Here is a 13575-nt window from a genome sequence, read left to right on the forward strand (position 1 = left end):
TCTTGGTAGGGTCAAGGCACTCAATGACTATTTTGGTTGTCAGGTTGACTATATCTGGAATGAACTATAATCCAGAAATGGAGGGCACACTTGTGCTCTGGATCTTGAGACAGGAAATCCACATACCTTTAATCCAGATCTTGAGGTGGGAAGCCAGAAGCCACACCTTTAATCTGGGCCACTACCTGCTGGAAGAAGGTAGTGATTGTTTTTCTCCTGCTTGCCCTGGCCTTGTCAGCATATCCATTCCTTCACTGGCATTGGAATCTTCTTCAGGATTCCAGCATACACAGAAGACCATCTGAGACACCCAGCCTTGTGGGACTGAGCAACTAACAAGATTCGCAACTAGCCATTGTTGTGAAAGGACATTGTGTCTGTAAGTCATTCCAATAGATTGCACCATGACCAATTGCAAGTCTCTGTATTATTTGCCTTCTACTGCAAACAGAAGTTCCTCTGATAAGGGTTGCATTAATCTGTGGTTATGATAGTAAGTCATTAGAAGTCCATTCAATATTATGTCCATTTAGTAGAATAATAGTGTGAGAACCTGCTATCTAGTCACAGGTTCTTGGATCTAATAATTGTGCTAGGTGTAGGTTTTTATGGGGTGGGGCTTAAGTCCACCCAGAAAGTGGTTGGTTACGCCCATGACATTTGTGCTACTATAGAGCCAGTGGTCACGTCATGTCAGGCTGGTTGCTATTATAACCCAAAGGTACACAGCTGGGTAAGGTTGGTGATTACTCTTCTCTGGTAGCATTCATAGCACCTTCCGGCAATGTGAAGCTAGCCAGGAGGAATAAAGCTCCAATTGCCAGCTTGACTTTTCTATGCTCTATGACTCAAGTGTGTAATATCTTCAACAATAGGGTCTTATTGTCAAATCCTGTGATATTTGGGGTCAATGGGACTTTACTGGCTAACAAATCTAAAACAGGTAATCCTTTCCTAGAACTGGGTTTATAATTGCTAGTCTGTAATCTTAACAGCTTAAAAGGTTTCTCACACTGGGCATTGGTGGCGCATGCTTTAATCCCAGCACTTGGGAGGCAGAGGCAGGCAGATCTCTGTGAGTTCGAGGCCAGCCTTGTCTAAAGAAAGAGTTCCTGGACAGCCAGGCTCCAAAACAGTACAGAGAAACCCTGTCTTGAAAAACCAAAAAAAAAAAAAAGAATTTTGGTATTAAAGTTACGTTAACTTCATTTTAAAAGCTGAGATGTTCCCTTTTTTCTAATACATTTGTATTAGTTTTTGTTTGTTTTGGGTTTTTTTCCATTATCATAATTATTTAAGATAAGGAAGGTATGTGTGGAAGGAAGATTTATTTGGGTTGATAATTTTGATTGACTGTCTTAATTTTTTTCAGGCCTACGGCAAGGCAGTGTGCTATTACCTGAGCATGAGGTGAGGCAAAACACATTATGACTAAGAAGCAAAATAGAACAAGAGTACTTTATTTTACTTGAGGGAGCATCCATGACCGAGCTCTGTATGTTTGTTGTTGGTATATAATAAACCTAACCAAGGAAGTGAAGGACCTCGCCAAAAAAAACTTTAAGCCTCTGAAGAAAAAGATAAAGACAATAGAAAATGGAAAGACATCCTATACTTGTGGGTTGATAGAATTAATATTGTGAATATGGTTATTCTACAAAAACCTATTTACAGATTCAATTCAATGCCAATAAAACTCCCATTCTCATTCTTTGCAGAAATAAAAAGGGGGGAACTATGTTAAAATTCATATGAACCCACAAAAGAGCCCACCTAGCTAAAACAATCCTCAGCAAACATAAAACCATGCTGGAGGTATTGCTATTTCAGATCCTAAGATATACTACAGAGTCATAGTAATAAAAACAAAATGCTATTGGCAAAAAAAATGGACACTTAGACCAATGGAGGAAAATCAAAGCCCCAAACATGAGCACATGTAATTTCTGTCCTTTAATAATTTGGCAAAGACCCCAAAGACATACACTGGGGGCAAAAACTATCTTCAATAAATAGTGCTGAAAAAACTGGATAGCACATGCAGAAGAATGAAATTAGACCTTTGTCTATCACCTTGCATAAAAAGTAACACCACGTGGCACAAACACCTAAAACTGAGCCCTGAGATACTGAAACTGCTACAAGAAAACATAGGCAGAACCCTCCATGATGTAAGTGTAAGAAAGGATTTCCTGGCTAGGGTCCAGTTGCTCAAGAATTAAAGCCAAAAATTGACAAGTGGGACTCCATAAAACTAAGCAGTTTCTGCACAGCAAAAGAAATAATTGACCAGAAAGGGAGAAAATCTTGCAGCTGTACATCTGACAGAGGATTAATATCTAGAATATACAAAGAACTCAAAAAACAAAGTACCAAAAAGAGAAAAGAAAACAATGATTCATTCAAAAAAATGGGCCTGAGACCTGAATAGAGATTTCTTTTTTTTTTTTTTCAGAACATTTCTTTATTTTTCACTAAGACTTTCCCAGGGGACATAATTAACCTTGTCACCACCCCCACCCCCATAAAGGGTTAGTGCACTCACTGCTATAGAGCAGATAGGAACAGTTTCAAGGACCGGAACCAACCTTAAATGGCAAAAAAAAAAAAAAAAAAAACCACTTTCTGAGTTATCATAAAAATGTTTAAGTAAAAAAAGAAAGAAAAGGAGCAAAGGGGGAGCAAATGGTGGTTTCTGAATAAAAAGATCATTCACGTTTCATGTCATACATTCAGTCTTGGCTCTAGTAACAAAATGGAAACAGGATTACTATCATACATTTTGTTCACTGCAGCACGCTGTGTGCACCTGTTCCAAGCTGACCCCCAGCCCCTGATGCTTCCAATTTGGTTACTTCCCAGCCTGTTGGGCCTGTCGACGAAGGAGCATGTAGATCTGATCTTTGATGCAGTCTTTGTTATAAGGCTGGTAGTCTGTGTATCAGCTCGGTTTCAAGACTGCTGAGATCTGCCAGATCGTCAATAAAATCAAACAATTGACTGATATCCTGTGTGATAGAGGGGCTGCTGGGATTCACTCTCTTCAGGTGTCCTTCATACATTTCACAAACACCTTCCATGCATTCATTCACAGACTCATAGTCAGCGCAAGTCCTGCCTTCTGGCCTCTTGGTAGGCTGTACCAGCAAAAAGGTGTGAGACATCGCGCCGAACGCTTTGCTGCAGCCGCTGCTAACACCGCCGCCGCCACAGCACACGAGCTCAGCTGCAACCGAGAATTCTTAAAAGAAGGAAAATCTTTAGCTAAGAAAGATCTCAAAAAATTTTCATCATCCCCAGCAATTAGGGAAATGAAAATCAAAACAACTTTGAGATTTCATCTTACCTCAGTCAGGCAAGCTTCCAAAGGAGGGAGGCAACCAAAAATCCTACCCAGATGCGACCCCTATGAGCCACATCAATACCCAGCATGGCACCATAACCCTAAGGGTGCTGGCTGGAGTGGTGCATACCAATTGCTCTCCAATTGTTCTTAAGACCTCTCAACAAGGAGGAGAGCATGCCTGGTACTGGAAACTTAGCTAGCAACACAGTGCTAATGGATCCGTGACTATTGGTGGAGAATCTAGAACCAAACTAGCATAATCCCTCACAACAATCTATACATTTTCCCATATGCCCACAGATAAGTGTAGTCTTCCCCTCTCATCAAAGAAATTCTCTTTGCAACAGATATGTCTCACCACATAAAACCAAAACCAATCAGTCAGCAGAGTGGAGGTGCACAGTCTCAATGGGTATGTCTACAGAACGCTCCCACACCTAAGGCTCAAGGAACATTGCAGCAGAGAGCAGAAAGATTGCAAGAGCCAAACGATCAGTGTAGCCGGCTTTTTTGGACTGCCAGCCCCCAAATGATGACACAGAGACGTATTATTAGTTATGAATTCTTGACTTTAATTTAGGCTTCTCCTGTTAGCTCTTCTAGAACTTATTTTAACCTGTTTCTTTTCATCTATGTTTTGCCTTGGAGCTTTTTATTTTCTTTCATTCTGTATGTCTTACTTTTCTGCTTTCTCCTTCTCTGGCTGGCCTAGATTCCTCTTACTTATTCTCTGTGTCTGACAGTTCCACCTATCCCTCTACTGCCTAGATATTGGCTATTCAGTTTTTTATTAGACCAACCAGGTGCCTTAAGCAGGCAACATAAAACCAATGCAATACATCTTTACAACCAGCTAAGATTCCTAGCAACAATGAAGAGAGTGCCTGAAAGTGGCCTTCCCCTGTAATCAGACTGATGAATACCTTAGCTGTCATCATAAAACCTCCACCCAGTAACTGATGGAGTAGATGCAGAGATCCACAACCAAGTACCAGGCTGAACTCCCAGAGTCCAGTCAAAGAGAGGGATTATATGAACAACGGGGTTAGGATCATGATGGAGAAATCCAGAGACAGCTGACTTGAGCTTGTGGGAGCTCACAGACTCTAAACTGACAGCTGAGGGGCCTGCATGGGACTGAACTAGGCCCTCTGTATGCGGGCAACTGTTGTATAGCTTGGTCTGTTTGAAGAGGCCCTGGCAGTGGGACCAGGATCTATTCCTGGAATATGAGCTGGCCTTTTGGAGCCCATTTTCTGTGATGGAATGCCTTGCTCAGCCTTGATGCGGAAAGGAGAGGGGTGGGGCTTGGTCCTGCCTCAACTTAATGTGCTAGGCTTGGTCAACTCTCCACAAGAGGTCTTACCCTTTCTGAGGAGTGGATGGGAGTGACTTGGGGGAAGGTGGAGAGGAGTGCTGAAGGAGAAGAGGGAGGAGGAACTGTGGTATATAAAATGGATAAAAACTTAAAAATAAAAAATTCAACACTTTGCAGCATAAACAAAGATAACATCTTTACATAGTTAAACAAAGGCAGCATAAACAAATGTAGCACATCTTTGCCTAGGAAAAGAGATGTCCTATTCCACAACAGATCAGCAACTCTTCTGTGAGATGTTCTAGCAACATCAGAAATTATACCAGTGAAGTCTGACCAACATGACCGACTGAGCATGCCCAAACAACGCTGTTGCTAATAAACACGCCGAAGGGGTGGGGAACAGAGACCTCAACCCTACACAAAGAACTCCAGGCAACTGAAGAAAGCTGGGAGCCAGAGAGGTGGCCCTCCTCAGGGCAGAGCACACAAATTGGTTGTTCTGTGCCCTATGGTCAGACCCTGAAAACATACACACAAGAAACATTACATGGATGCAACAATATATTTGGGAATAAATGTATAAATAAATAAATATTCATGCAATAACGATTGATGAAGGGAGCATGAATTTAGAAGACAGCAGGGAGGGATATATGGAAAGGTTTAAAGGGAGGAACAGGAAGGGAGAAATTATGTAATTACATTATAATCTCAAAAATATTTTGTAAAGAGTTAAAAGGACTCCCTGACTTGAAGATGGAGATGCAAAGATAATATTTGCCAGGACTCTTATCTACAGATGAACACAAATTTCTCGAGAAAACCTAGGAGTGTGTTTGATCTTCCAGGCCACTGGCAATGAGTATGTCCTCTCAAGGGAGCCTTAAAAAAGGACCAAGTAAAATTATCCCCAGGGACACACTTGGAACGGTCAGGCCTCAAGAATGAATAGTTGGCTTTCTTACAGATGGCTGCCATAGTAACCAGCTAGAAGCTCTTGTCAGTCTGGATGGGGGGAGGGAGGGGGCTCATGTGCTCAGGCAAGCACACCTGAGAGATAGGAAGGAAGGAGGGAGGGGGCAAGAGCCCAGCCCTATAAATGCACAGCTAGTCTGCAGCAAATGCCCTGCACCCTCACTCTGAACCTCCGGATTCCTCTTCTGCATCCAAGGCCAGCACAGACAATGTCCTCATCAGCCTGTCCCAAACCCCAGGGTCAAGGTCAGTGAATAAACTCTCTTCTGCTATGAAGCTGACCTTGTCTCTGACCTTGTCACCAGAACCAAGCATACTCTGGGTTTCTCAGCATTCACATCACACAGGGCTCTGTACACGGTGGCCATGAGAGAGGTCACAGACTTAACCCTTTGTCTTGCTCAGTGTCTACCTCTAGAGTCCACCAGAGTCTCTGCTGCCCTGGATTTTTCACTGCATTACACACTCCTCTGTGTCCTCCCTACATCCATCCATCAGGATCTCAGTCTGCCACCTGCTCCCCTCCCCCGCATCACTTAGACCACAGGGAGGGCTTCTTCCTTAGTCCTAGCTCTGTATCAGCACCCAAGCATGGGAAGCCTTCTGCCGGTCCCCCTGACTTTCCATTTTCGTCTTGTCCGTAGGCGGAAGCTCCTGGAATCTCGCCTACTGTGCTTCTCTGTACTTACCTATTCATGTCCATGGTTTTCACAGCTCATTATATTTTGGTCAATTGAACTCCTTGGTTTTCCACACCCTTCCTTCTATACTGTTTGGTGAGAACCCTCCCTCTCTCTGACTATGTTCTCTTGTTTTTGCTTTTCCTAAGCCTCTATGTTTGTGCATCTTAGTACTTTCTGCTTCATTGATACTTTTTCCTCTTTCCCTGTGGAAAGGGAGGCTAGGAAATGTCTCAAGGATGGTTCTCTTTCAGAGATTGTGATAAAGGGATTGCCTTCCCATTTCACTGGGGATTTTTCTGTGGTGGGGCTGGTGTTTGCAATGTCTATCGGAGTCAGATAAGAGGAAAGACTAGTTAAAACAGAAAACAAACAAGTGAGGAGTACAGAGCTATCTGAGACTAAGAAGCAGGAATACTAGGGAAGAGTGTAAAAGGTAGGTGAGGGCCTCCCTTTTCTGGATGTCTACAGCAGCTAGGGCTTGTGAGTAGGAGGCCAGGCAATCTTTGAAGCAGGACTTTGAAGCATGAAGTGAAGCCATAGAAGACAAAAAGGAAACTGAATCAAAATTAATTATACGGTTTTAGTTAATCTGCATTTCCTAGGAATAAAACGTGAGACAGCCTGTCAACTCACCTCTAGAGCTGAATTTCAGACATCCCTCTGCCTCTACTGGGGATGGAGTTAAAAAAGTGGGACGTGTTGGTTTTTAATATGTGAACATTAATGTATTTTATTTTTCAGTGTAAACACGAGCTTTATAGGTCATTTCTAAATGATTGTATATGGTGGAAAAACTATATATTCAAGGAAAATAATCACTCCTAAGGCATTTATTTAGCTTGAAGTAACAATGTAACTTCTCTCTGTGCTTCAAATCTAACTCAAAATAAGGATAATTTTTTCATTTACAAATGAATGTCATATACATTTGTGTTGTGAAATATGACATTGCTTGGCCAGGTGCGGTGTCAAACACCTTTATTCCCATACTAGGAGGCAAAGGCAGGTGGAGCTTTCCATGTTCTTGGCTAGCCTGGTCTACACAGTGAGCTCTAGGGCAGCCAGATCTACTTAGTAAGAGCCTGCCTCAAACAAACAAATGGTTTCTCACTTGTTTGTCTGTTTTCTGAAGCTCTTGGGATTGAAACCAGAAATTTGCCCCTAGTAGGCAAGGCAAGTCCCCCCCACTGATGTTTTCATATATATTCACATATATATATATATTGTAAAAAGATTAAATTAAAGCCAACTGACATATTGATCACCTCATGAAAGTATCCATTTGAGATGAGGATGTTTAAAACCCATTTACTCAGCAATTTTCAGGTGTATAATACATAATTACTAAACATAGTCACCCTGTTGTACAATAGATTTCATGAATTTATTTCTCATGACTATCACAAGTTGTATGTCTTTAGACCAACCCCCGCCTCTATCCTGCCTCTGAGGAACACCTCTCTGCACTCTGTGCCTTTGACATGGAGTTTTAGATACCACATACTGTGACTACTCTAGAGCTGCTTTTCATATTGTTGATGGTGTATTTTTTGATATGGGATAACATGAATGTTACTGATAACCACTTGGGATTTTGAGGGGTCCAATAGTACTTACTGCTCTTTCATCTTCTATTGAATAAACAGAAGAAAAGTGGAGTGAGTCAACAGAGAGAGAGGGGTTTGTTGACCCTTCTTTCTCTGTTGACTCTCTGACTCCACTTTAGCAACAACAATAAACAAACCTACATGGACTTCTGTGTGCCTGAAGTTTGGTGGGCTCATTCCACAGCCACTGGCAGCACCAGGCAGTACCAGAACCTCCTAAACAGGAGCAGCACCCACCCTGAAGAACGTAAGAAACAAGTTTCTCATTCAAAAAGAACAAAAAAAACAACAAAACAAATATTTGGGTGGCCACTTCCTGTCATCTGTGGTGGAATAAAGGAAGTCAGACGATCCCTGTCACGTGGAAAGAAATAGCAAAAAATGTAAAAGAGGTGTTTCCCCACCCCCACCCTTTCTCTTTCCCTGCTTAACAGCGTCTATGATTTTATTCATCTGCCTTGTTCTGTCTATGGCTGACCAGCTTCCACCTCACTTAACTGATCCCCCAGTACAAATCACTGCTCTTCTGAGATGCTCTTGGACATTTTGGAAGTTCCTATTCTATTTGCAAATGGTTCTGAAACAATCAGAACAATGGGTCGGTTACACCAACTGTGACAACACTAGACCCATGGAGAGTTTTTCTCCGTTTTGTTCTACTGCCAAACCATGTGCAGTTTCATTGTCCAACATCACTTATCAGCAAGTCTTCAATGAGATTAAATTGCCTCATTAAGGGATATTAACAAAATACAGGCTCAGACAACACGGTGCATAAGAAGTATTTGGAAAATTGCTGCTAATTTAAGAGATCACAGATCCTCCTGTCTTTAAATAGGGAATCAATGTAATGGCAAATTGTGCTTTTTCCCTATGTAGCTTGCAGAGGGCAATTATTATGTTCCTCTGGGTTAGCAAAAAAAGCCCACAAGTGTATGTGTGAATGCATCCAGAGATATCATTTGGAAAGACATATGGGTAGATACCACCATTACCATTAATTAGAACCATTGTAAATCATTTCAGAGCTTCAGATTAGCTACAGAGGGTGTAATAACAATGTCTACCAGGTAGTTTTTATTTTTTAAGATGTATTTTAGGCCTGGAGAGATGGCTGAGTGGGAAAGAGCACTGACTGCTCTTCCAGCAGGCCCAGGTTCAATTCCCAACACCCATATGGTGGCTCATAACCATCTATTTCAGTTCCAGGGAATCTTACACCCTCTTCTGGCTTTTGCATGGAGGGGTACACAGAGATACATGTATGCAAACATCCATATACATAAAAAATAATAAAATATATTGATTTTTAAATTTTAAGAATTATTTTATTTTTAAATGATTTATTTATTTTCATTTCATGTGCATTGGTGTTTTGCCTGCTTGTGTGTCTGTGTGAGGGTGTCAGATCCCCTGGAGCTGGAGTTACAGACAGTTGTGAGCTGCCATGTGGGAGCTGGGAATTGAACCCAGGTCCTCTGGAAGAGCAGCCAATGCTCTTAACTTCGGAGCCATCTCTCCAGTTCCTATTTTATTATTTTTAGTTATGTGTCTACATGTGTGTGTGTGCATACGAGGGACACAGAGGCCACAGGCATCAGACCTACTGGAGCTGGAGTCACAGATAGTTGTGAGACACCAGATGTAGGTGCTGGGGACCAATCTGGGTCCTTGCTCTTAACCACCAAACCATCTCTCCAGCCTCCTCTACGGTTCATTTTAAGACATTCTTTGTTAGAATAACTTTTTTTGAGTATGAGAATATTTTTGTTTGTTTTGTTTTACAATAGAATACTATATGCCTATCTAAAACCAGAGAGTCAACACTTTCCTTTTTCTTGTATTTTTTAAATCAGCAGAAGAGCATAGGATTTTAAAGGCAAGCATAGACACAAAAACTTTAAAGGGGCAACAAGGTCAAAATATGACATCGGAAAAGCTAGCAGATGAGTGTGCATTACCAAATGGTAATATGAAGCAGAGAGCCCTCGCCTGCTCTATAATATGCTGCACATGCAATGTGCTAATACTGCTTAAGAAGACATCTGATGTCAAAGAACTGAAAAGGTCACCACATACCACTGTCTTCCAGAGTGGCCCACCAGCTCAGACCATCCTCCCTGGAGCAGCCCTTCCTCAATGCCATCTCTGTTACTAGGGACAATGATCCAGTGACAAAGCATGAGCAGCAGAGCCACGGGATGAGGTAGGTGTGGTTTGCTTTCTAAAATCCCATGTCTTTACACAGATGCATGACTGGCCATTTGCTGGTGGTATTCACCTAGGCCCTTGACACTGACCAGCACAGAATATCATTTCTTCTCAGTGAACAAAGGCAAGCATTTGTCCTTCAGTGGGACTTAGTGAGTCCTTGAGTTAAATTCCAACTTCTTCTTGGCCAAGTCCAAGAATGCTATGGGTTGTAGCTCATTGACGACTCGTGTTGTCCAACCATTAGCTTTAGTCTCAACATGTCTGCTGGGTGCAGGATTGTGGGTCCATATTAAACTATGTCCTCTACCTTCCATTCCCTTTCCAGATCACCAGAGTAGCCCTAGGTGCCAGAACTTTCCAAAGTGAAGAAGATAGGAATAGGCTGAACTGATGCCCTGATCAGTCAGGAAACTTCACTTAGAGGGAGTCTAGTGCTTCACAGATCGAGAAATAGGACGAGGGGGGACAAAGGGAACAAAGGGCTCCCAGAGACGGCTAAGTGAGAATGTACAAAACAGGAAATAGAAGAAAACTTGGTGCAAAGAAGGGAGTTAAGCAGGGAAGCTCTGTCCCTTTATAAGCATACGACGCATCTTAACTCCAGACAAGATGAAAAGTGCAGCCGATTTAATGCGAATGTAGTGACTTCCCAAAAGCTACAGTACTAAGAGCTAATTTTCTGGAGATGTACTGTGAACACCATTTACTCACAGAGGCAAAAGGATTGGAATGTGTGTGGCCTGTATGTAGATTCTTTCTCACAAAGATGGCTGAATTATTTCTGCCAAACAGTGGGTAAATTCCAACTGCTGAGGGAAAGGTGTTTCCCGAGGTAAAAAATAAAAATGCAAACAATCATAGCCCAACCTCTTCTCTAGCTTAGACTGTGTAACCAGCCGTTGGTGTGGTGCCAGTAACTACCAGGGAGTGAGTCTGGGGAAAGGTCCATTACAGTAGAGAACCAGACACGACTGCAGCTAGAAACCTGGTAGTCATTCATTCCCACTTAAGAGACAACCTTTAATATCCCCCAAAACATCAAATTAGGTATGAAAAGATTGAACATTGTCTGCTTCTAGAAAATACCACCTTCATGTTGGTTATAATGGCATCTGCCTATAATTCCAGTAGAGAAATAGAAGCAGGAATTCAATGTCATCCTTGGCCATATAGTGAGTTCAAGACCAGCTGATGCTGCATGATAATTGGTCTAAAAAAAAAGAAAGAGTGGAAGGTAGAAAGAGAGAAGGGGAGGGAGGGAAAGAGAGGGAGATATAAAGAGAAACCTTCCCACCAGCCTGGTTCCAGAGCCGCATCAGTCCCAAATAAACACACAGGAGGCTCTATTAATTATGAAGCTGTTGGCCTTGCTTGTTTCTTACTGGCTAGCTCTGACTTAAGTATTTAACCCATAATTGCTAATCTAAGTATTTCTCTTACCAGAGAGGTTTCTGGGCTTCCTACCCCATGGCGTTACATCTTGACTTCCTGTGTTTCTCCTTCCCAGAGTCCTCCTGGACTCCTAGTCTCATCTATCTTGGTTCCCTATTGGCCAACAGTGCTTTATTGACATATACACAGGACTTCCGCATCAGGGAGAAGTAAGGAAATTAATTGAAATGAAAAAAAGAAAACGATTATAAAATATACCTTCAAATATCTCTCAGGTGGGTCCTACAAATGACCTCCTTTAAGCTAATCACCTGACCCTCTTTAAGCCAATCACCACCATCCTTCCACCATACACTTCACCCATCAGTTTCTTAACTTTCCTCATTGGGCATGAGTCCCAGGCACAGCTATTTTATTATATCCCCTCTGAATGCATCCAGACATAAGCAGCCCTTTGATGTTGAAGGACCTGAAACACATGCACCATTTCACAGGGTGTGTCATCAACCCAGACTAAAGGGGAACCTCCACTTCCTCAGCTTCTAAAATAGAATTTATATGGAGAGCCCCTGGTGACCCTGGCATTTTCGCTATGTCATTCCTCCACAGATTTACCAGAGATTACTAAGATCCAAAACTTCTACTCCACCTCTTGCTGGGTTTCTGGGTCCAGGGGAACATCTCACCTTCCGTACAACTGTGTCCTTGATGCTTTTCCTGCCCCCCTCCTCAAACAGACCCCAGGCAGCAGACCTGAGGAACAGCAGCACAGTGACAGAGTTCGTCCTCGTGGGCTTTGAGCAGAGCTCCCCTTCCACACGGGCATTGCTCTTCACCCTCTTCTTGGCTCTCTACAGCCTCGCCATGGCCATGAATGGCCTCATCCTCTTCATCACCTGGACTGACCCCAGACTCAACAGCCCCATGTACTTCTTCCTTGGACACCTGTCTTTCCTGGACATCTGCTTCATCACCACCACCATCCCACAGATGTTGATCCATCTGGTGACCAAGAACCACACAGTCTCCTTTGCCTCCTGTATGACCCAGATGTACTTGGTCTTTCTAGTGGGTGTGGCTGAGTGCATCCTCTTGGCTTTCATGGCCTATGATCGTTATGTTGCAATCTGCCACCCACTGAACTATGCCCAGATCATGAGCCATCAGGTGTGTGCCAGGTTGGTGCTGACTTCCTGGATCTTTGGGATGGTCAACGGTGTCTTTCTGGAGTATATGTCATTCCGGAATCCCTTCTGCAAGGACAACCACATAGAAAACTTCTTCTGTGAGGCCCCCATAGTGATTGCCCTCTCCTGTGGGGACCCCCAGTTCAGCATGAAGTTGATCTTTGTTGATGCCATTGTGGTGCTGCTCAGCCCCATGGTGCTCATTGTCACCTCCTATGCCCGCATCCTGGCCTCCATCCTTAGCAGAGCCTCCTCCTCAGGTAGAGGGAAGACATTCTCCACTTGTGCCTCCCACCTGACTGTGGTCGTCTTTTTCTACACCTCAGCCATGTTCTCTTACATGAATCCCCGCAGTACACATGGACCTGACAAAGACAAGCCTTTCTCCCTGCTCTACACTATCATCACCCCCATGTGCAACCCCATGATCTACAGCTTCCGCAACAAGGAAATGAAGGGGGCTATGGGGAGGGCCCTTGGGAGAGCCAACCTGGCTTAGGCTACACCTGCCCAGAAGGAAGCCCTCTGGAGAAGTTTCCTTAAATGGGGGGGGGGGGTTACTGAACCACAATCTGAATTAGTTTTATCAATAAAAACCCTGAGTCAGATATCGAGGTAAAAGCTGAAAGATAAGAGAAGCAAAGGAGCAGCCATAACCACTTCTCACCTCTCTGAATCCTCAACCCGAAAGGGTCAAGATCATGTCCATACCTCTCTTTGTCAGTTTCTGTCTCAACCCATGTTGTCACTTCCTGTCTCCACTCTAGACCTCTATGGTTAACTAGTGGCTAGTTCCACCCTCTGATCTCCTGGCAAGCTTATATGTCAGAACACAAACAAAATATCACAC

General features: G+C 43.0%; 2 protein-coding genes across 2 annotated transcripts; one reads left to right on the plus strand and one right to left on the minus strand.

Moving 5' to 3' along the window:
* Positions 1-2622: 2622 nt before the first annotated feature.
* On the minus strand, positions 2623-3297 carry LOC101832868 (enhancer of rudimentary homolog). Its single transcript, XM_040753886.1, is given in 3 exon segments — positions 2623-2934; positions 2937-2954; positions 2957-3297. Coding segments are annotated over 3 exon segments (309 nt in total). The 5' UTR covers positions 3165-3297; the 3' UTR covers positions 2623-2851.
* An 8949-nt stretch (positions 3298-12246) lies between these two features.
* Positions 12247-13224, plus strand: LOC121142970 (olfactory receptor 10AD1-like). Its single transcript, XM_040754235.1, has one exon. It carries the CDS (start codon positions 12247-12249, stop codon positions 13222-13224), a length of 978 nt encoding a protein of 325 aa, XP_040610169.1.
* Positions 13225-13575: the final 351 nt, after the last annotated feature.

This window comes from Mesocricetus auratus, unplaced genomic scaffold, assembly GCF_017639785.1.
Source record: "Mesocricetus auratus isolate SY011 unplaced genomic scaffold, BCM_Maur_2.0 Super-Scaffold_100010, whole genome shotgun sequence".
Taxonomy (NCBI): Eukaryota; Metazoa; Chordata; class Mammalia; order Rodentia; family Cricetidae; genus Mesocricetus; species Mesocricetus auratus.

Coding starts and splice junctions, on each gene's coding strand:
- LOC121142970 (XM_040754235.1), top strand. CDS start 12,247: ATGCTTTTCCTGCCCCCCTCCTCAAACAGACCCCAGGCAGCAGACCTG.